The 22,273-nt window shown below is 33.8% G+C and overlaps 3 protein-coding genes and 1 long non-coding RNA gene across 4 annotated transcripts; all 4 read right to left on the bottom strand.

Moving 5' to 3' along the window:
* Positions 1-721: 721 nt before the first annotated feature.
* On the bottom strand, positions 722-5,244 carry LOC145620359 (putative E3 ubiquitin-protein ligase ARI1). Its single transcript, XM_081675024.1, has 7 exons — positions 5,050-5,244; positions 3,570-3,602; positions 3,187-3,469; positions 2,225-2,705; positions 1,452-1,970; positions 1,197-1,354; positions 722-975 (listed from the first exon to the last, which is right to left on the bottom strand). The coding sequence occupies exons 1-7, from the start codon at positions 5,164-5,166 to the stop codon at positions 908-910; spliced, it is 1,659 nt and encodes a 552-aa protein (XP_081531150.1). The 5' UTR covers positions 5,167-5,244; the 3' UTR covers positions 722-907.
* Positions 5,245-6,025: 781 nt separating this feature from the next.
* LOC145621026 (uncharacterized) lies at positions 6,026-8,508 on the bottom strand. The gene is made up of 7 exons (XM_081675763.1): positions 8,383-8,508; positions 8,189-8,285; positions 7,941-8,079; positions 7,420-7,502; positions 7,191-7,325; positions 7,000-7,104; positions 6,026-6,316 (listed from the first exon to the last, which is right to left on the bottom strand). The coding sequence occupies exons 1-7, from the start codon at positions 8,457-8,459 to the stop codon at positions 6,185-6,187; spliced, it is 768 nt and encodes a 255-aa protein (XP_081531889.1). The 5' UTR covers positions 8,460-8,508; the 3' UTR covers positions 6,026-6,184.
* A 2,789-nt stretch (positions 8,509-11,297) lies between these two features.
* Positions 11,298-15,224, bottom strand: LOC145621152 (uncharacterized). Its single transcript, XM_081675883.1, has 2 exons — positions 11,877-15,224; positions 11,298-11,744 (listed from the first exon to the last, which is right to left on the bottom strand). The coding sequence occupies exons 1-2, from the start codon at positions 14,596-14,598 to the stop codon at positions 11,320-11,322; spliced, it is 3,147 nt and encodes a 1,048-aa protein (XP_081532009.1). The 5' UTR covers positions 14,599-15,224; the 3' UTR covers positions 11,298-11,319.
* A 3,918-nt stretch (positions 15,225-19,142) lies between these two features.
* On the bottom strand, positions 19,143-21,627 carry LOC145621571 (uncharacterized). The gene is made up of 2 exons (XR_014108446.1): positions 21,395-21,627; positions 19,143-19,663 (listed from the first exon to the last, which is right to left on the bottom strand). It is a non-coding gene; the product is annotated as an uncharacterized LOC145621571 (long non-coding RNA).
* Positions 21,628-22,273: the final 646 nt, after the last annotated feature.

Genomic DNA, 22,273 nt, shown 5'->3' on the forward strand with positions numbered 1-22,273 from the left:
AGGGTAGAACTCCCCTCACTTTGGAAGACAATGCTCAAGCAGTTTGTGTGTGTGTGTGTGTGTGATCGATGCATGGTATGCATTTGCTTGGCTTATATGGACTATTCCCCGATACTTGCAAATTATGTTGTGGTAGGAATTTATAATGATTGCTTGTCCTGTTCTTGGTATTTCTTCTATTCATGTCTTTTAATCACGCTACTTATTTTGTTCATTGGGGCTTTTGCTTTTTATGTAAGTTGGTTGAGGATTAACTTTGCAGTTAATGGTTGAAAGGCATTAACATGCCACATCTTGCTATTCCCCCTATTTCCTTGGTACTTGGCTTAACAAAGATGAACTCAGATGGTGCCTGGATTAACAAAGAAGTTGCTGCTAGAGGAGGGGTGATCAGGCGCACTGATGGTACTTGGCTGGTTGGATTTTCTTGCAAATACAATGTGATATCTCCCCTGGCAGCTGAACTATATGCTATCAATGAGGGTTTGGCTTTTGCTGAACTTATTTTTACTGAACTGAAATTATTTTTACTGAACTGAAATTAATTTTATTGAACTGAAATTATTTGTACTTAATATTATTTTTTTAAGGTGAAGAGAACAGGGCCTTAATTTATTAAAGTCAATGTGAGGATAGGTATTGAAAATGTAGGATCAAATCACGTCTAAATTACTACCAATTGTCACTCTTTAGTTAATTATATTATTTATGCGACAATAAATTCCTTATTGATGGAGTTAAAGATAAAATAATCCTCAATCTTTACAATCATGATTTTCTTGGCTCCTTTTCAATGCGCAAGCGCAAACCTTTATTAATCAAAAATCAAGAACTCTTTGGATGAATTCATCACAAGAAATCTCTGAATCTTGTTGCACTATACAACTATTGCTCAATCTAGCATGCATCAACTCGCCTTCAACCTTTTATTTGACTTTTCAAATTTTGGAGATTCATCAATTTCCACCATACACCCTACAAAACCATCAAAAGTTGGTTAATTATACACCTCTGTAACAATGTAAAATCTACCCATTCTAAGCTCAGGCTATCATCTTAATATTGTGAATTTTAAGCATGTACAATATGGTTAATATGATCTACTCCTTTGTACTTGTCAATGATTACATTAAAAAAAAAAAAAAAAAAAGACACCCTATTTAAGTACCAGGGAAAAAATTGACCAATCTATTTACCATTTATCTCTTCCTCTGATGGTATGCCTTGACTGCCCATGTTAGTCAGGCTAGCAGAAAGCTCAGATGCCCTCTCAACTCCATCTGATCTGTAAGGCGCGATATTATGAATATTGCAACGAAGGCTGCCTAGTAAATCATTTTCAATGCAATCGTACCTACATCATTGTTGTTAAAACAAGATTAGCATTGGAATTTAAGCTTGAAAAAACACGAAACATGCTTGTAAGTGACGATAGAAAATGCAGCACTTACATGCTCTTGCAGAACTTGCCAACAACATTAGACAAAATAATCACTTTTGACCTTATAGCCTTGACTTCATCTACAGAGCACTTGTCCAATGGCTCTTCTACTAACCTTGAGAGCTTCTCAACATTAGCCTCGAATTGCTGTTGCTGATCCTCGAATAGATTCTGCTTAATCTTTTTCTCTCGTTTACTCATGTCATTCTTGAATAATTCATCTCCAAACATGTAAAAGGCAAAGGCATACGAGTATGATAGAGCCCGTCTTGACCTGAATAATACACACATTCCTTTCTCCAACCAGTTAAAGTCTCGAAGCCCTGTCTCCTCTTCACAAAAGGATATCTTCTTTCTTACTGTTTTCTCTAGTTCAGTCTCAAGATTTAAGGAATCTCTATGTGCTTTAAACCTTTCGTAATAGTGCCTATATCGGTAGAGGGTCTTTCTTATAAGCTCAACTGAATCGTCTGGGTCTACATAACGCCCACAGGCATGGTTGTAGCTCCTTGCTTGCATACACTTCCAACTATTAGAAACAACATTAAACAAACACTTAGCAAAGTCGATAATAGCACAGAGCATATCTAATTCTGTACTATATCTTTAAAATACTCTCTTCACCTCATTAACTTTTTATGTTGTAACAAAAAGTTACAATAAGTTTTATAATCGAGTAAATACTTCATTGAACCATTTGGTTGCCTAGCCTTCTAATTGGAACTCGTTCAAAATTCTAAGAAATGAAAAGACAATAAGAATAAAAAAGCGGAGCAAACTCACCAGAAAGGCTTTCCACACACACATCTGACAATATTGCAGCCTCCATTCTTCTCCACAGGCTTACGACATGTTGGACAATTCTTCGTATTAACTTTAATCCAATTTACGTTCAACGATTCATCTTTCCACTTCTTTGTCCACAACTCCCACATCAAACATGAACAAGGAGAGTGTGCTTCTGATAAGCAGCTAAAACAAAACTGTAACCCACATGTACATCCCACCTCGCATAGCACATCACCCTCAACACGTATAGCATTTCCACAATGAGGAACACTCGGACACCATTTCACCAATTTATTTTCCTCAATGTATGATTCTAGTAGAAATCGATCAAATTTCTTTGCTAGATCTTGATCTCTCTTGCTTACTAGGTTTCGTATGACAGATTCATCACATATTGTATTGCATTTGTGTGACATGCACTTAATTCGCCTGCTATGACCCTCCCTTATCTGCATAATAAAATGCTCTGTCCAGCCTAAAAAGCATATACGAAGTACAATAAATATAATAGCGCTATTAGTTAATAATATGAACAATAAAAAACTATGGTAGCAGAGATAAACATGTAATTAAAAAATGTATACAAATTGCGTTAACAATGTTTCAAAGTTTTTTCTTTGATTTTGCTAATGCAGTTTACAGCATACAAAGTAGCAAAATGAAATCCTAGTCCCAAATGTATAAGATAATAGGAACTCCTAGTCGATCCTTGGCATTGTGGTCCGATATCAGGTAAAGTTACATTCCTATATAGTAAAGAAAATCATATACACAAAATATCACAAATTACCCTGAGATTGGACTACAAAAATCTGATTCATGGGAGTGCTACTCTTCATGCCAACAAAACAGATAAATTTCATTAGCAATGTAGACCATAATTGGTCATTAGTTTGAATACAAGTAAATAAATGCATATTACTATTGACCAAGTTTAGTGAAATAAGAGTACTTACAATTGTTGCAAAATGAATGTTGGCAATCCATTTGAGTTGTTTCATTGTACCGAACATCCTCCATGCATACATTACAGAAGAGGGTTGAAGAAGGTGATAAGTAGGTGCCAAGATCAGGGCATTTAATCATTTTAACTCCAGCTTCTGCAAACAAGTGATCTTTGCCCTTCTCCACAAACACAGTGACTAGCTTATCAACATCCCAATGGTAATGAATAAGTAAAGTACGAGCATGGTGTACTCCCACCATCAGTAAGTCCATCACTCTTTGTAAAACATCCCACTGACATAAAAACAGAAGTGATCCTAAAATTAAAACAGGGAATTTGAAATACTATATCAAAATATAAACTTGTTAGAAAGAACTAAAGGGTAAGGTATACCTGTGCAGCTAATAGAGAGTCGCTTGTAATCACCTGCATGAACCAGAATATAGGAAATCAAATGCAATCCCTATCAATATCATTAGACTGTTGGTAGTTCCAATATCAATTGGCATGTATTGACCGATTCAAGCATATATAAATAAATTCTTGTACATCAGATCATCCTTGTGCAAATAATGAAAAACAGAAAAGAGTTTCAATTCCTAATATTGTTTACAAAAATAACAGATAAACAGCAAAAGGGATGACCTTTGCCATTGTTGTTAACGTTTAGCAGCCTCCAATGAGTTTTGTTTTTTCATAGAATTTCATAAGAGAATTTAATTTCAAGGCAGAAGTCCATGGAGGCTAGAATGACCAACTTTAGAACTTTTGTTCGATTTTCAAACTTCCAAGATTAATCAATGAATTAGCAAAGCAAGTTGGAAGAAAAAAAAAATAACACGCTACCTACCAAAAGCAGGTAGGCCACGTGTTTATTAGTAATACAGAGTACCATCCAATGTTGCAATTGTTAAAGAACGGGAGATTACCTTAATTTGAAATGCTATTAGAGATACTTTTTTAGTAATGTAAGTGGAAAAGACTTAGTGGAACAAACTATTCCAACTCTTTTTAAATTACACTACATAAAAGTAGAGCTCAACTTTGCTTCTTCAATTCAACAACTTGTCATTTTGTGCTTAGCTTTTTCTCCTAAGAAAGGCATCTAACTAGAAAAACACTTCTGATTGGCCCTTATTCTTATTATTACGTACATATATAGTAAAATAATATGTGGAAAAAAAAATAAATAAAGCTTTATTCTAAAAAGAGCCTTTATTTCCACTACTTACTTAAAGTCAATTAAGCCAATTTGTCAAGATCAATTACCTAATTATCACTTTTCATATGAACTATTTGTTAATTAGTAGTTTAATATATGATACTAACGAGACTAAAATATCAAAATTATCTTCTTTAAGTCAAACCCCAAGTTAACTATGGACTTAAGTAATGGCAATACAATTAAAAAAAAAAAAAACTTTAGTATAGTAAGATAATATACATATCATATTATTTTTTGAGATTTCGAGTATAGTCTCTTAAAAGCAACATACTGAATCACTGATTGGTCTAAGTTGAGTTGCTAATGAGAAAAAATAAAATTAAAATAAATAAATTAATTAAAATAAAACCAACTACGTCCCTAAATATAATAGGTCACATTGGCGTACTGTGATCAAAAGTTAAAACATTCATTCAATATTGACAATGACAATAAAGATGAGTCGAAATAGTATTAGGGACGAAACACGAAAGAAGTATATGAATAGGGAATAATTGATTAAACCCAGGAAAATGAGGCGTGAAATCCATGATCATCTCAATATATGTAGTGTAGTACGTTGATGCTGGATCAGATTAAAATAAGAAATTAGGGTAACAATCTTTAAAGAACGGAGCGAGTAATAAAAGAGAAAAGAAAAAACGGGACCTGACACGAAGGGAGAGAATGAGATTGATGATCGGGTTTAATATCGTCAAATTCAAGGTCGTCGTCATCGCTGGAGTTGTACGAATAGTAGTCGCATTCGGCCTCGCTATCATCCATGTAATCTGAAATAACAAGATATAGAGATGATGATTTTCTTAATTTTGTCGGAGATACTAGGTTTTGACTCGTTAACTTTTTTTTGAAGGACTCGTTAGCTCAATTCACTTGTTTCTGGTGAGACTAGTTTTATATTGTGTATTTATACCCGAGCACATCCTCCAGTCCACCTTGACTTTTTTTTTTTTTTTTTTTTTTTTGGGGGGGGGGGGGGGGGGGGGGGTCAATGTATTTGTGTTTGCTTATGAATTATGGTGAATATGGTCGTATGGATGTTATATTGTAACTTTATTATGTGATACAAATGTATATGACATACAACCTTTGTTTTATTTTACGCGTATCAATTTGACTTTTGCAATATTCATGTATACCACTTTAACTATTGTTGGCACTAAACCTCGTGTCAGAAACATGTGAATTGCCCTTCAAGAAGAGGAAATATAAATCCGAGAAGCTAAAAATTCAGGATGAAACTCCTTCAAATTCACGAGTATTTGAAATACATGTAAGATGTAGATAGGCCACTGTATTAAGGTATTAAACTGGAAAAGGAAGATATCTACTTCATATTACTTTTAAAATGTAATACAAGTAAATTGGTAATGGGGAAGTGCCAAGTAGTCGTCTATTGGTACAAACTTGGAGAAAGAAATTTACTGTTTTTTTTTTTTTTTTTTGGAGTTAGAACCCTCTTGTATGAGATTCATTCCTAAAATGTCTAACCAAACAATAAAATGGATGGAATGAACTCTAACTTCCATTCCAAAAGCTCCAACCAAATGACCCCTTGATAAAAGAAAACAATAGGACACCGTCTTAGAGGGCAATTCCTAATGCTATATTGCTATGGATCACGCAAGTGTAATAAGATCTGCCCGATCATTTGAGCAAATAAGGACTAATGATTTTATGCAAAACATAATTCATGATCACCATTAGAAAGGTTAACAAGAGAATAAGATTGCAAAAAAAAAACCCTATTACAACGACACTGCTTCTTGATCACTTCACCTTTTTAGTTGTCCTCCAGTTCATCAATGTTGGTCCTGAATAAGAAATCTTCACCTTCCAATTCATCTTGATACAAGCAGATTGATGGAAGGTTTAGCCTTTCACTAGGTTGATAATTATTCAATGATCTTGTGCCCTGTGGTTTGCATAGAAACTTAATTCACTTGCATTTAGAAAAATTAGCATAATAATAGAGCTGAACATAATTATGCATGATCAAAATTTAAAGGATCATTTTCGAAAGGATGCAGTCTCATGGGATTCAAACTGCATATTGGAAAGAAAAGGTAGCATCATTTGGCCTAGCTAATTATTGCAAGTTTAAGTGAAACATAGTAACCTACATCCAATAATATGAATGACATGTGCCGGTAAAGTGGTATACAGGTTTCTATGACACACAAATCAAGTCCTCTTGTCTACTATCCTCCTCATATTCTAGTCACAAGTGTTCTATAAGTTTATTACTTTGATTCTCCATTTCACCTCAATTGCTCAAATCGGAAAGTCAACATCAAACATGAGTATGTTCATATTGGACAAAAATTAATGCAAGTTTTCATGATGGTTGTGTTGTACACTTGGCACTGTATCTATCTTCTAACCAAATCTGAGTAATATAACAGGTGATATATTCCAAGAGCTTATACAAAATAACCTTATCTTAAGAAATTGTTTCTTCAAGTGTTATAAATTAGAATAGACTCATAATGCGGGTTATAGGAATGTGTAACAAATTCCTTCAGAAAATAAATGTTGGTTATATTCTCACATTTAAAACCATACCTGTTTCATAAAACATAAAGCAATTAAGCTAACCTTCTTTAGAGTGTAGAAAAAATAATGGAATCCATCACCAAAGGTGCTCCATTTCATTGACCATGTAAAATCAGGAGCTTCAAATAATGGACGTCTAAAGTGTGGCTGCAGCAGAAAGTTAAGAAATAAAGAAGAGAAAAATCCATGCTAGAGCTTATATAATTCAGTGAACCAAAGTTTGAATGTACTACCTGCCCGAAAGAAATTGATATGTAGATACCATTTGGCTTCAAGACCCGATGGATGCCTTGAAGCATTGCCATGACCTTGCTAACGGTTTCAGCTTTTGGGTTCCATGGATCACCACTGTCCACGAACAATACATCCTTGAATGACAAGTATATCCAAACTTAGCAAATTAAAAGCCAATTGCACTTACAAACGAAATACTTAGGGCTAAGCTACTAATATTGTTCTCACCATTGTTCCTTTCTCAATAACCACATCAAAAGAATCATCTGGAAAAGGCAAGTCTAGCATGTCCGCAACCATGGCCTTTATCTCTGACATTTAAGGCAGCACATATCATCCAAAGTTAAGATTAAGGGGGCAAGAAAGTGCAACAATCAGTACTGCTAAACCAAAATATCTTCATAATCAATCAAGATAAACAGCTTGACATTGAATTTTAATGAAAGGCAACAATTAGCAACAACATATTGCATAAGCACAAAATGATGTACACCTTAAAAATATCCGATCATGTCCGTGGAAGGTTATATATTTGTTCACACCAAAAATCAATAGCATTATACAAACTCAAGGACAATAGGCTTATAAATTTAAACCAATTCCACAATCCGAATCCGGGACAAACTTAAAGAAGCAAGCTTTCAACAACAATGTGTTGGCTAAATGACAACATTGGCAAAGAATTCACAACAGCAAGCAAGGTGATTGTAACATTGAAGGAAGAAAATCCCACAAAGAAAAGAACAAACCTTTGAATTCCTTCAACAACAACCTTTTCTGCACTTTCTCAACAGCAATTGGGGATAAATCAGTGCAAGTGATTTTCTTAATCCCATTTTTATACATTTCATCACTCAATTGGGAATTTCCACAACCCAATTCCAAAACCTAAAATTGAACAAATAAAACTCATCAAATTCATATCAAACCCAGAAATTTAAAAAATAAAACCCTTCAGAAAATTACTATTTTAAAAATAATGAAACAGAGAAATTACAGAGGAATTAGGTTGAATATTCTCCAAAATTAGGTGCCGGAAATGGGAATAATCTTTAAGCCATTCATAATGTTCTTCCTTAGCAAATCTATCATTCCTAAAAGAAAATTTTAGAAATTTAATTAGATGAAATAAAATTGAGCAAGAATTTTTAGAGTGAAATTAAAACTAGAAACAGAGGATGGAAACCAAACCAGTAAAGTGGATCAAGATAAGTCAAAACGGAAGAGGGTGCTATTGTATCTTCGAGATTCTTCTTCTCAGAGTCCATTGATGAGAGATTCTGGGTACCTTTGAATTCAGAGGGTTTTCTAAAACCCTAGATTGAGAGCAAGAGCAAAGACAGGGATTAGAGGTCAACAAGTCAAAGTCATTTTGATTTCTTAAACCTTTTTTTCTTTTTTCATTACAAACTTTTAAAAAAATCGGGTGTACAATAATTATTGTACATCCATGACTAAAGTGATCAAAAGTTACCCCTAAAATGAATAAAAGTTACCATAATATGCATAAAAGTAATCCAATACAAATAAAAATTATTAGTAAAAAATCACATTTTAAATGACAAAAAATCAATTATTAGTGATTGAGTGTAATTAAATTACCATTATAAAACTTTTCTTGTTGTCTATTTATATAAAAATTGTATTATGTTTAAAGTTACCCAAAAAAAGATAAAAAAGTTACCCTAAAGTTAGGTAAAAGTTACCCTTATACTGCTCGATGTACAATAATATTAGTGTAAACCGGGTGTATACAAAAGTTTTTGTTTCATAAAAAAGATTGATTTCTTAAACCTTCTTTTGACATTAAAAAGAGAAAATCCAAGCTACTCGACATGAATAACATATAAATTCCCTAAAAAAATGTGTTACTCGAGGGTTGTCTACAATAAAGTTTGGGATAAAATGTTTGAAAAAATACACTTTAATAGTCCCAACTTTGTCCGATTTACTTTTAATAATCTCAACTTTCGATTATTTAGCACTAATCCCATCTTTGATGTGAGTTTTCTTCTAACCATCCCTAATCGGTCAACAACTCTTTATTCTAGATTATCTAACACGTGTCAACACATGATTGGTTAAAAAACAAAATTAAAAAAAAAGTAAATAAAAATAAAATCCAAACAAGCCACCAGCCCACCACGAATCACCTGTGGTTCACCTCCCTCCCTAGCCCCACCCCCTGAAATAGCCCTCCTCCTTCCCCGCCACCCCTTTCCGACCCCACCCCAGCGAAACAAGCGACCCCTTAAAGCCTTACTGTTACATTCAACGCTATATTTTTTTTCTCAACTTTATACTTTTTCATCAATGGTGCCCTTGCTTGAGGGCTATGCAGAGCTCAAATGGCAGCCGCAAAGGCTTCCACTGTCGCCGCTATTGTATACCTAGGTTTAATTTCCTTTTTACATCAAGGTGAAACATCTTCTCTGCATAATCATAGAATTCTTCACTACTATGAGAAGATTTGATGATCATCTTTATGAACGAACAAATTTATATCCAAAATCCCTTTACGAATTTATAAATCCGGATTTATACAGATTGTGCTGCCCTCCTTGCTCTTCTTCCTCCTTCTGGTTCAATGGAAATCTCTGCTTGGTGGCTCATTCAGGAGTTGCGGGTTTCGGTTCAGTCTTTTTTAGTTTGCCAGGTTCAAAAGGTTCCTCGTTTGTGGGTCAATCCTGCTCACTGGTTGGCTGGTTGTGCCCGACGTCGTCAGTTGTTGTATTTTCTGTTTTAGTTTTTTTGGGTTGACTGTTGTTTTTTTGGTTGTTGTTCCTTTTATTTGATAGCTCTTTTGTCAAAAAAAAAAAAAAAAAAAATTTATATCCAAAATCATACAAATACAAGTCAAGATCCATTTTGACTTTTTCACTATTCACCACCCCTCCTTTGACCCTCTTTTGTGAATAGTAAGGATAAACATATTCATGTGAGATCTTTTTTAATTCGTCTCAATAAGTACTTATATAACTTTTGTAATTTTTACTTATGGAGGATTAAAGTTATTAATCGTTAAAGTTTTGCATTGGCAAGCGTGATAAAAGAAACAGAGGAAGTATATTTTTTGAAATTATAAGGGCCTATTCACTTCAGCTTAATTTCAGTTCAGTTCAGTCAGCTCTAATCAGTTCAGTTCAGTTTAGCTCCTAATTTATTTCCCTCATAAAATATTCATTTCAGCTCAGTTCAATTGAGTTCAGCTCCAATCAGTTCAGTTCAGTTTAGCTCCTAATTTATTTCCCTCATAAAATATTCATTTCAGCTCAGTTCAATTGAGTTCAGCTCCAATCAGTTCAGTTCAGTTTAGCTCCTAATTTATTTCCCTCATAAAATATTCATTTTAGCTCAGTTCAATTGAGTTCAGCTCCAATCAGTTCAGTTTAGCTCTAATCAGTTCAGTTCAACTTAGTAAATGTGAACAGGCCTTAAGATTTCAAAAAAAAAAAATTAATTATTGATCCAACATTCCAACTTGGAGGAAAAAAGTCAATAAAGAAATATACTTTGGATTGATATGCTTTGGATTGATATGGTCAATCTCAGCCGCCACTGATTTGACAAATTAAGGAGAGGATTGAAAGCCTTCGTAAACAAAGGTTACTTGAGATTTGCACATTTGAAATATATACTTCCTCCATTTCACAATAATCTTCTTATTTTAAATGTACACGTTTGTTAATGCATTGCTTTGATCATAAATATTTTTCGTTGTATATTAGTAAAAAATACAATAATTGAAGTAAATAAACTACTCGTTGAGGTGAATTAATAAAACCTAACATGATATGTTATGTTTTATATACTTTACTTGAAGATTTAAAATTAGAAGATCTAGGAAAGTCAATCAATATTATTATGAATATGGAGTATAATATAACATTGATATGTTTGTTTTTCATGAGGTCACTTGAACAATGCACAATCTACATTAGTTTTTGCAAAACTAAAGACATGAAGTTCAAAGAACAGTGAACAGAAAAACAGAAAACAACTTCCAGGAACCTTTGCAGCATGACTTCAGAAAGTTGTGCATCATTTATCTCTAGGTAAGACAATTAACCTTTAATAGCAGCATTCATAGGATTGGACCAAAAAATCACTGATTTTCCACCATTCTTATCAGGACCTGGGAGCATCAGTTGGTCCTCTGCCATATGAATACGAAATAATATTGTCCCTCTCTCTGCGATTTGCATAACTTGGGAGCTTGTTCTTCATTGAAGAGAGCTTTGCAGCAACGTCACTCATGTCCAACCTTTCTCGTGGGAGTTCAGCAGAGCAACAAAGTCCAATGCCAAGTATAGAAATCAAAGCCTCTAACATCATACAGTTATATTCTTCATCTTCTACTAAGCCTTCAAGAAGAGATGGATCTAAAATCTCGGTTACTTTGTCAGGTAGGGCTTCTTTCACAAAGTGGTGAAGGCTCAAGCTTCCTTTTAACATGTCATTAGTAGGCCTCCTTCCTGTAAATATTTCCAGTAAAAGTATCCCAAAGCTGTAGACATCGCCATATATGGACACTTCATTTCCCAAACCATATTCTGCAATAACAATTCATGTAAATGTTATGATCATGAAAATGAGGTAACTACATGCTCCATAAGTCCATCTGAAGTCCCAATTTTACTGAACTAAATGTAAGTGCGTGGATGGGGAGAGGGATTGTTAGTTACCTGGAGGAGCGTAACCAATAGTTCCCCGAACTCCCAAAGAACTAGATAAATTGGAATTAATGTCACTGGTGCTTTTTGAGAGAAACTTTGCCAACCCAAAGTCACTGACATGTGCTACCATATCATCATCAAGGAGAACATTGCTTGGCTTCAGGTCACAGTGCACTAGGGATACACCACAATGATGATGAAGATACTCCAAGGCTAAAGCAACATCAACAGCAATATTGATTCTTTGCTGAAGATTTAAGTTTCTTGAAGCATAGTTTGCGCCATTAATTCTATTGATTTTTGGGTGCAACCAATCTTCCAAACTCCCATTTACCATATAATCATAGACAAGAGCCTTGAAATCCTTGCCTTGGTAATCAAGACTTGAACAGGCTGTTATAACTTGAACAAGATTCCGGTGTCTAATGTTCCGGAGTACCTCACATTCAACGATGAAACTTTTGGAAGCACCATGGTGCTCTAGTTTAAACAACTTAATGGCAACAACTTTCCTACCATGGTTCAAGCTTCCCAGGTATACGGTCCCAAAGCTGCCGCTGCCTAATATATTTTCAGAAGAAAATCCGTTTGTGGCTTTTACAAGGCTTTTGTAGGACAAATTTGTAAGAGAAAATTCTGAATCATCTGATGTTATGGGTTCCTTGTTTCTCTTTCTGCAGCAAAAGACATATACTGATACAAAAACCAGCAATAAAACAGCACAAAACCCAGAAAGAGATGCTAATATTATAGTCATTTTCTGTCTCAATCTTCTTTTCTGGATGTTAAAGTTGCATTTTGGCAACTTTAATTCAGGTAGACCTCCGCAGAGCCCTATGTTACCGGTTGTTAAAACACCAGTTGCATTCTTAAAGATTCCACCAGTGGGAACCTCGCCTTCAAGGTTATTGTATGAGAGGTTAAGCAATTGCAATTGGAATGTCCCCAAATAGTCTGGAATTTTACCAGATAAATTGTTCCGTGACAAATCCAACTTACTAAGACCCTTCAGAGTCTCCAAGGTACGAGGAATAACACCTTGGAAAGCATTTCCCCCCATAAAAAGGAATTCTAACGCTACACAAGAGCTAAGAGTGCTTGGTATTTCACCGGACAACATGTTTTCAGAGACATCTAAAGCACCTAGATTACTCAGTTTCCCAACTTCTAAAGGGAGGGGGCCCCTTAGGTTGTTATCATTCAGATATAGTGCAGTAGATAGTGCAGAAAGACTAAAAAGTTCTGAAGGTATTCTACCAGTAAGATTGTTGTAGGAGAGATCCAAAGCTAGCAGGTATTTACAGAGCCCTATAGTAGGAGGTATGTGGCCTTCAAAACTATTAGCAGATAAGCTTAGGACACTAAGCCTAGTTAAGTTTCCAATTGAGGATGGTATGTAGCCTGATAGCCGGTTAAAACTAAAATCTAATTCTTCTAGGTAATGAAGGTTTCCTATACTCAGAGGAATGACACCAGAGAGTTGGTTCCCCCACACATTAAACAGCTGCAAGTCGGCCAGGTTTTCTATACAACTTGGAATTTCTCCACCTATCATATTATTATCTATTACAAATGATGTAAGCATTGAGAAACTGCAGATAATCCTAGGAAAATTGCCTTTGAAAGAATTTTGACTCAAGTCAAGTACATTTAGGTTGGTGGCATTGACCAAAGAAGAAACAAAGTTCAAGCTACCAACTTGGCCAGAACCAAGGAGGTTGTCAAAAAGCAAAAGCTCGGAAAGCATAACTAGTTTCTCTAGAAAAGGAACTTGCCCTTGAAGTTTATTGGAGCTAAGTTGAAGAATTTCTAAATTTGAGGCGTTTGATATTGAAGAAGGAATGAGTCCAGTAAACTGGTTATTGTGTATAGAGAAGTACCTGAGATTCGGAAGCATGTTGCCTACATTTGAAGGAAGGCTCCCTTCAAAGTGATTCTCTCCCAAATCTAGAGTAGTCAAGAATGAGAGATTAAAAACAGAGAGAGGAACAACACCAGATAAGTTATTTGAGAAGAATGAGAGAGAGGTAAGGTTTTTCAGTCTGCCGAGGTTTTCTGGGAGTTTTCCAACCAATTTGTTTCTACCAATGGAGAGTTTAAGTAGGGACGATATGTTACCCAGAGACGGATGAATGGTTCCTGTCAGGTTGTTTATTGACAATTGAAGAATTTGAAGCTTGGACAGAGAACCAAGCTTGGGTGGAATCTGACCCTTCAACCTATTATTTGAGCCATCCAACACAACAAGGCTAGAACAACCAGATATACTTTCAGGGATTTCCCCTTGAAATAAATTATCAGAAAACAAGAGATACTGTAATCTATGCAAATTACCAATTTCAGAAGGGATTGAACCTGTAAAGCTGTTATTTTGGAGCTGCAACTGCTTCAAAAAGCTTAAATTTCCTACATGTAAAGAAAGGGAACCAGTAAGCTTCAACGATTGAAGGTCCAGTCCAGTCACTCTTTTATGCCGGTTACTACAAGTAACCCCATGCCACTTGCAAAAGTAGGCAGTGTCATTCCATGATCTCATCACACCTAAAGGATCATCAGTTATTTTGGCTTTGATTTCAAGTAATGCTAAATGATCAGTCTCCATGTGATAATCAGCCAAGGAGGACCGAAGACAGTTACAGAAGAGAGAGGTGGCACAGAGAACCATGAGAAATTGTTTGTAGGGAAGCCCCATACTACAACTATATTTGAGAGTATTAGTTTCTAATTGCATACAGTTGAAAAGAATGTCTTATCATTCTATATAAACCAAGGCTAGTATATTAACAAAGGTATCCACATTTTTACCAGATATACTAAACTAAGATAAAGCAAATGAAGGACTCCCTATTAGTGAATATCTAGGAAAAGCAATGGTGAGAACATGGAGAAGATTACCACCAAATAATTTAACAAATGATCGGTGATTAAAAAAAACAGTCTAATTTATCCATGTGATCAAACTTCAGAAAGGGACATGAACTATTTTTTAAAATTTTATTTTTGTTTATTATGTGCTTTTGGTTCTCTAAAGATCACTAAGACAGTAAGAAGTGTAAAATAATCTCCCCAATAAAAGCATACGGTCCAGTCTATATTTTTTCTTATAAAAAAGACCAAAGGATTACATTCATATTCATGAGTATAATTTTTTAATTCTAAGTCTTGTATCAAACATTCAAACTTATGATTATCTCCTTTAATAAAACAAGGTACACCTACTTTCTTCCCCAAAAACAACAAATCTGACAACTACTGAAGGTTATTATATTGATCATTCTGTCCTATAAGGGGAGTAAAGTATCAAATTAATAAGAACACTGATGAAATTATGATCTAAACATACACACTGATGGTTAAAATATGATCCTACTATACTTAGCTTCCTGTCTAACATTATACTCTATAATCTCTTTCTATAAATCTTGTTCAGGGAACCAAAATGCGCCCTTAGAACTGATTTAATGGTTCCAAACAGATAAGTAATGATATCAAGTAGTTAGAAAAACTTACTTTAACTTCAAAGTGGAAGAAATTCACAGTAGTACCAAACCTTAAGAAATAAATATTATCAGACCCCAAGCATCTCTTGAAAGAATAATCCCATTAAAAAAAGAAAATGGAGTTGAAAAGAGAAAAATGAAATAAAAACTATAGAGATTAACATTATTATCTCATAACCACCAAACAAACATGGGACTTTATTATGAATGGGATATAATATCCCATTCCCATTCTCTATTCAGTATTCCCACTAACCAAACACCCTCCTTTAGATTTTATAATTAGTTGGTCCATAATAAATGGGAAACAAGTTTCTTTAACAACCACGACTAAATACAAAAAAACACATAAAGCTTTCTATATCTGTTGGAACCATTTAGTATGAAGCAAGTAGGTTCAGCAATATATGTTCATTCATTGAATGGATACACACATGTACACCATGGACTCCACATCATAGGAAGATGAATGCAGCATACTGAAACAGGAAGCATAACCAAACAGAAGAATGTTTGCAACAAAACATGTGTATTTTTTTATAATCAAATATACCATATAAACCTGGGTTTAGTATCACACAAATATTTACATTCAACCATGATAAGTTTCACACTACTACAATATATATCCAGAAAATTTTGGAGTAAAACAGTATACCTCTGCGACTGCTTTAATTCACAACCACAAGGCAAACTCCATGGATGTTACACCTTTGTCCCTTAATATTTGCTCCGTTTGACGAAGGGGCAAACAAAAAGGGATTGAGGGAGTAGGACTTAACCTTTAATAACATTATTGTTTCATCAACCACCAAAACTACTTCAAGAGTTTGAAAGAATCAACCCACCTGCATCTAACTGATAAAAATTGATTGATTAACAAGAAAGAATATACTAGTTTGAGTACTATTTCTACAAGTATAACAGAAATATGATTTCAGCATTTTCAGGCAACGTGCTAGAAATCAAATACGCCAAAACCTGTCAAGTTTCATCAACAAATCCCAAAAATTGAATTGAAATTCCATTATTCATTTTTAAAGCAATTTCTACAAGCTACTTGACATTTTTCATCTTCCTAATTCTTCTTAAGTTGCTATGCATCTATGAAAAGATCACAAACAAGCAAAAAATCGAACTGTTTTCGATAAATGGTCAAGAAGGTGAGCAACCAACATGTTAAACTAAATTCATTCAATAATCCCACCTTTTAAAAGTTTGAGATAATCTTATGAATAGTGTTTGGACAATTATACTCTCTAAAATATTTATTCATTTATCTCCCCTCGTTACTTACTATTGTATTATATTTTAACTCTTGAAAAAAGTGTGTGGATATTTATACACCTAAAATATTAGTTTACATATTCTCCTTATTAATGCTTCTAACATAAGGCCGAATAGGAAGACTTTCCTGCACATGACTAACTAATTGACTATGCGCACGTTAGCCATCCTAGTATATTAAAGATTATACAATATTCAGCTGATAATTAGTGGTATCAGACTATCAGATCTTCCACAATCAAAAACATGTGAGCAAAATTTAACAACTTGTCCTAATTACAGAAAAATACAGAGTAAATTTTGCATGATGTAACTCTAGTATCATGATTTCTCCAAATGATTAACTTGAAAATTCTAAATGGGAGTTCAACCCTAATTAACCCTAATTACTCAAATTGATCAAATAAAGGTTAAGAACTACTTGGTAGAGTATAAAACACCCTCAACTATGATGCATTCCTAAAACAATGATAATCAGGGAAGAACAAAAATATTACAGATAATGTTATCAAAATTCTAATTTCATGAGTATTTTTAATGCCAAATTTGTCAATCATACACCAACAAACTAAAAGAATACATTGATTACTCCGAATTACAAATTTAAAAGCAGCATTTTTGATAAATTGAAAAAATTAGCACTAATTACTTACCAAAATTGCAAGAACTCCATATCATCTTCAATCGCTCTGGGCTTCGTTTTAAATCAATTATCTTTTCATACAATTCACAACTATGTCGTCTCAAGGAACAAATCCATCTACAAAAAAAATAGCGGTCAAATAGTGTGTTGGAAAATAGAAAAATCAAAACAGTGCATCAACTGTTAAACAAGGTGGTACACTGGTACTCGAGTAACTCGACTACTCATACAATCGTACGGTCATACTCCCTCCATATCTAAATTACGGGTCTATTCTCATACGTTGAAATTCAGTTTAGTTCAGTTCAGTTCGGTTAGCTCACTTCAATTCAACTCCTAATTTCCTTCTCTTATAAAATATTCATTTCAATTCAATTCAATTCAATTCAGTTAAGTTCAGCTCAGTTCATCTGAATTCAGTCAATGAGAACAGACCCTACATTTCTTACTTTCCTCTATTACAGTATGTGAGGAATAAATGCATATACTAGAAATAAGAATGTAATTTAGGGACGGAAGTACCATTTTGTATTAGTGAGTCTATTTCATAATTCTTCCTTCATAATAATTGCAATAATTTGATTTTATTAAAATATAAAAAACATGTATTGCTATGTAAAATATTTTTGGATTGGTCTTAATGTATATTTTTATTAAAACAAACTTTTATATTTCTTAATACGGAGTAATTAATAATTTCTAATATTAATGGTCAAAGTTGTGTTTTTGCGTATGTATCATTCAAAAGTATTGCAATTACGGAGTATTTTGAAACGAAGGGAGTACATCATACAACCGATCATACTCTATTTCTTTATTGTTACTCACATATCGTATTAATTATGCGTTGACCAGTCCATGTACCATATAACTAGTTATACAATTAATATCCACTAATAAAAACACTTTGAAAGTAGAGATCCCTTATCCTCCCCCTCTCACTCACAAAGTATTTGACAAGTAAATATCATATCACTAAACAATGAGGGTTAATGTGTGATCAATGTCCTTCTCTTTACTTTACAAAAAATATATGTTTATGGCGATGGACCGGTGCTTATATTAATTGAAGTTGTATACTTGTGTAGTTGTGAGAATGAACCAAGCATTAAAGCACTTTTGCAGGTTGCTTCCACTTTTCTTTAAAATTATTCTAATTGGTGCCGTTTGATAACTTTTTCTTGTGCCACAAAATTATAGCTTAATAGTTAATACGAGTAGCTTAATACCCTGGCAGTTTTCACTAATTTAAATTTCTTAAGATAGCTCTATATTAACTCATAAAGTGTCCATATAACTCACATACATAGCCCAATTTTGTTATAGACGGAGACCTAATTACATTAATAATTCTAAGAAATAAAATTCAAACACTACAACAAAATGAAGCATAGGCAACAGTGAAAAACTATTGCCTAATATAAAAAAAATGTTGCCTTGTAGCTAAGGCAACACATAGGAGGTGTAGTTTATGCCCCCGTTGTCTATTCCTAAGGCAATACTTTTTTATCCAAAGGCAACAATTTTGAAAGCCTAGGTAAAATGATACCTAAGGCAACACTTTTACAAAAGCAACAAATGAAAACTGTTGCAACCTTGGACAACAATTCAAAATTGTCACATTATGTTATAATATGCAACAACCTTTTCACTTGTTGTATTTGCTAGTAATAATATTGAAGTGTTGCTAAATTTCTTAAAGACAACACCTTAAAATTTTTATTTAAGTATAAATTGAACAAGCTAAAATGAATCAACAATTTTTTATTTTTATTATAAGTATTAATATTTTGCTGTTTTATAATAAATGATATACATACACATGATACACTAGTGTATGTTATAAAAAAAAAATTGACATTAATAATTTATTAAACACTTGTAACGTTACATCTTAACCATAAAAAAATTTGTTCATATCTACACAAAAAAGGCAAAAGAAAGTACATGGTTTTTACAACACATTACGACAAGGTGATGAGCAGGGACCATATCAGCTTGCAAATATATCAACAAAAATAGGAACAACGAGCAGCAACACCAACGACGAACACTAGCAGCTCAACGTCCAGTAGATAGAACTTGGGCACATAAGGCAAGGTATTGGCAAATTAAGGAGCTTTGTTTCCTTAGTTGAGAGAACATAAGCAACATCAGCATTGTCAAGACACCAAGAGCAGTATGTAGCAGCAGCAGAGTTAAGTCTAAAGTACTGCCTTCAACGCTTCAACTCAAGACCAAAGTTTGAATTCATTATCGATTTACCACTCTTCACTAAACTTTAAGTTATGATTGTTGACTACAATCCTATGACGACTAATAATAGCCCATATAACAAACCCAAGAAGCAGGTAGCAAGAACAACCCTGGATAATAACAACAGTTAAATGAATTAATCAATACCATGTAGGACAAAAATCGAAAAATGAAAATTTTTAGACCTACACTAGTAAAATATCAATTGTGGCCTACTTTTAGTTTATCTTTGAATCCCAAATGTTAAAATATTTAATACGCCAGAGGGGAAAAACTATTTAGCCTCAACAAAGTGCTAACAGAGATATTATTAGTTAGTAACCTGCTCCATATACACTTAAGTTATTAAATAAGAATTAATTGGCAAAAACCATCCACAAATAAGAAACCATTTAGCAATATAGGTTAGAAAAGCAAAAAAAGGAAAAAAGCAAACATCAACTTACCTTGTTTTCTTGGTCTCTTAAAATCCATACATTGGAATTTACTTATAACTTACCTTAGGCCAACTATATTCATAATGATTATTATAAACAAAATATTAGGTCAGCTAAACAACTAATTGGAATCACTAATGCAGACATGCAGTGGCATCCTGCAAAAGCATGTTGATTGATTAATTGAGTCCATCTTTGCAGGATTTGAAGTTACTATGACAGCCTCTTTTGTGTCTGCGACAAACAAATGACACAATAAATAAACAAGTGTAAGAGGTTGTCTGTAAGACAAGGTATGTAATCTCCCTAATGAATAAGATGCAATAATACTAGGCAATTCAGGAACTAACTTGATGCTAAAAGTGGACAGAACTGTAGTAAAGCAACCATTATTGCACACCCATACATGAACCCTCACAAAGAAGCATATAGAAAAGGTTTGATCTGTTACATTCACTATTTGAAAAGCTATGAGCAATGTAAGCATTGCAGAGGAGTTTTAGTGGGCAGCTACAACATCAACGATACAGTAGCACTAGCTGTTGCCGAGTAGTACAGGTAGCAGAAATCATGGGTGGTGCCTTGGGCAACATAGTAGAGCAGGGGTAGTTCTACGCAATTTGTAACACTCACTCCCAAATCCCGAGCCACTTCTAATTGATTTCAACATTGATCCCCATAAAATTTGTTGGTCACAAAACTAATTAGAAAACTCAGACTTCTATGCACTAGATACAAACATTAATAACTTAGTGGACTAAATGGAGCTGGATAAAATGTGCAATTGGTCCTTCTGCCAATGAAGAGTTCTTTAGTCCTGATTGCCTAAAAAGGCTTCTTTATTGATGTGGAGAAATCATGAGATGGGCAAGGGGTCGCAGAGACTCCCGGCCATGACACTGCCACACCCTAAACTTATAATTCTTTGCCCTTTATCCTGTACTCTCCACCCCCATTATGTTTTTGGTAATTAGAGTCATTTAAAAATGCTTGCATTTCTTCTTTTTCCTTTAAACTAAGCTACGATTTTTTATTGCAGACCCTCCCTGCTATCGAGAACCTAGTAACTTCTGAAATTGGTCTTTCATTGAATCTGTATCTATTGAATTTAGACCTGGGACGTGAGCTTCACTGTAATCATACAAATTTCAATCTGTATGACTATTGTGAAACTCAACAGATTCGTATGCCAATTATAATGGATTAAACTAATTATCTATCAAAATGAACTCCAATTCATAGCAAAGTTATTTACAAACATCGAAAAAAAGTAAAAGAGGAAACCCAAAATTTCTCAGCAATCAAACTCTATATTGCAAAATACATAAATCAATCACACCAACAACAATATAAAAGCCTAATTCAAGAAATATCTAATCACACAATTCAAGAAATAGAGCGAACCTGTAATTAGAGGAAGGGCAGAGATTAGCAGTACGTATCGAGAGCGAGTCATCCAAAGTAGTACTATATTGCTCTTAATAGACCAGGAATCCTTCGTCGAAAATGAGATATGCGGTTACCGGAGGAAGCTAAGGAATTGAAGTTATAGCTATTGGATGTTGTGAGATGAAGAAGTGAAACATGGGGTTAATGATAACTGATTCTTACTGGGAAAATTTTGAAGGCAAAAGAATTTCATCCTTTGCGATGGTTTTTTTTAAAAGTACACCTTTTTTTTTTTAATTCTCTATTTCGTACTACTCCGTATTGTTTTTTTTGTAGGTAAATACAAGTTTCATAGAATTTTCAAGATTGATAAGCTTGTGGCATTAAGTTTAGTAAATTAATTTTTTAATTAAGAATAAATAAAAGAGATAAAGTAACACAGAGTATTTTAATAATAAAACACATAATATACTTTAGATTTTGTCAAATAGCATTATATAGTTTAGATTTGTGTATGACATAGTATATTAGTTATATTAAATTGTGGACGACATATTTAGTCTAATGGTTAAAATTAAAGGGCGTGAGTATGATAGGTTACATGTTCAAATCCTTTTTCTTTTTCAACCTTGAAAGAATTCGAGTTATAATCAACCTAATAATGAATCGAAATTAGTTGAACGGGAGCTAGCTAACCCAATCCAAAGTCATCTAGTACGTTAATTAATCACACCCCAACCAAGATGGGTGAAAGGGATATCCTTGATCCTTTTGACCTGACCCGTTACGAGTCAACCTAGATTCTTTTCAATAAATCGATTTATTAAAACCTTTATTTTTAATTAATAGTTAATAATTACACAAATCGACTTATACATGCATCATTTTTTTAAC

This window comes from Chenopodium album, chromosome 27, assembly GCF_948465745.1.
Source record: "Chenopodium album chromosome 27, dcCheAlbu1.1, whole genome shotgun sequence".
In the NCBI taxonomy this organism is placed as follows: Eukaryota; Viridiplantae; Streptophyta; class Magnoliopsida; order Caryophyllales; family Amaranthaceae; genus Chenopodium; species Chenopodium album.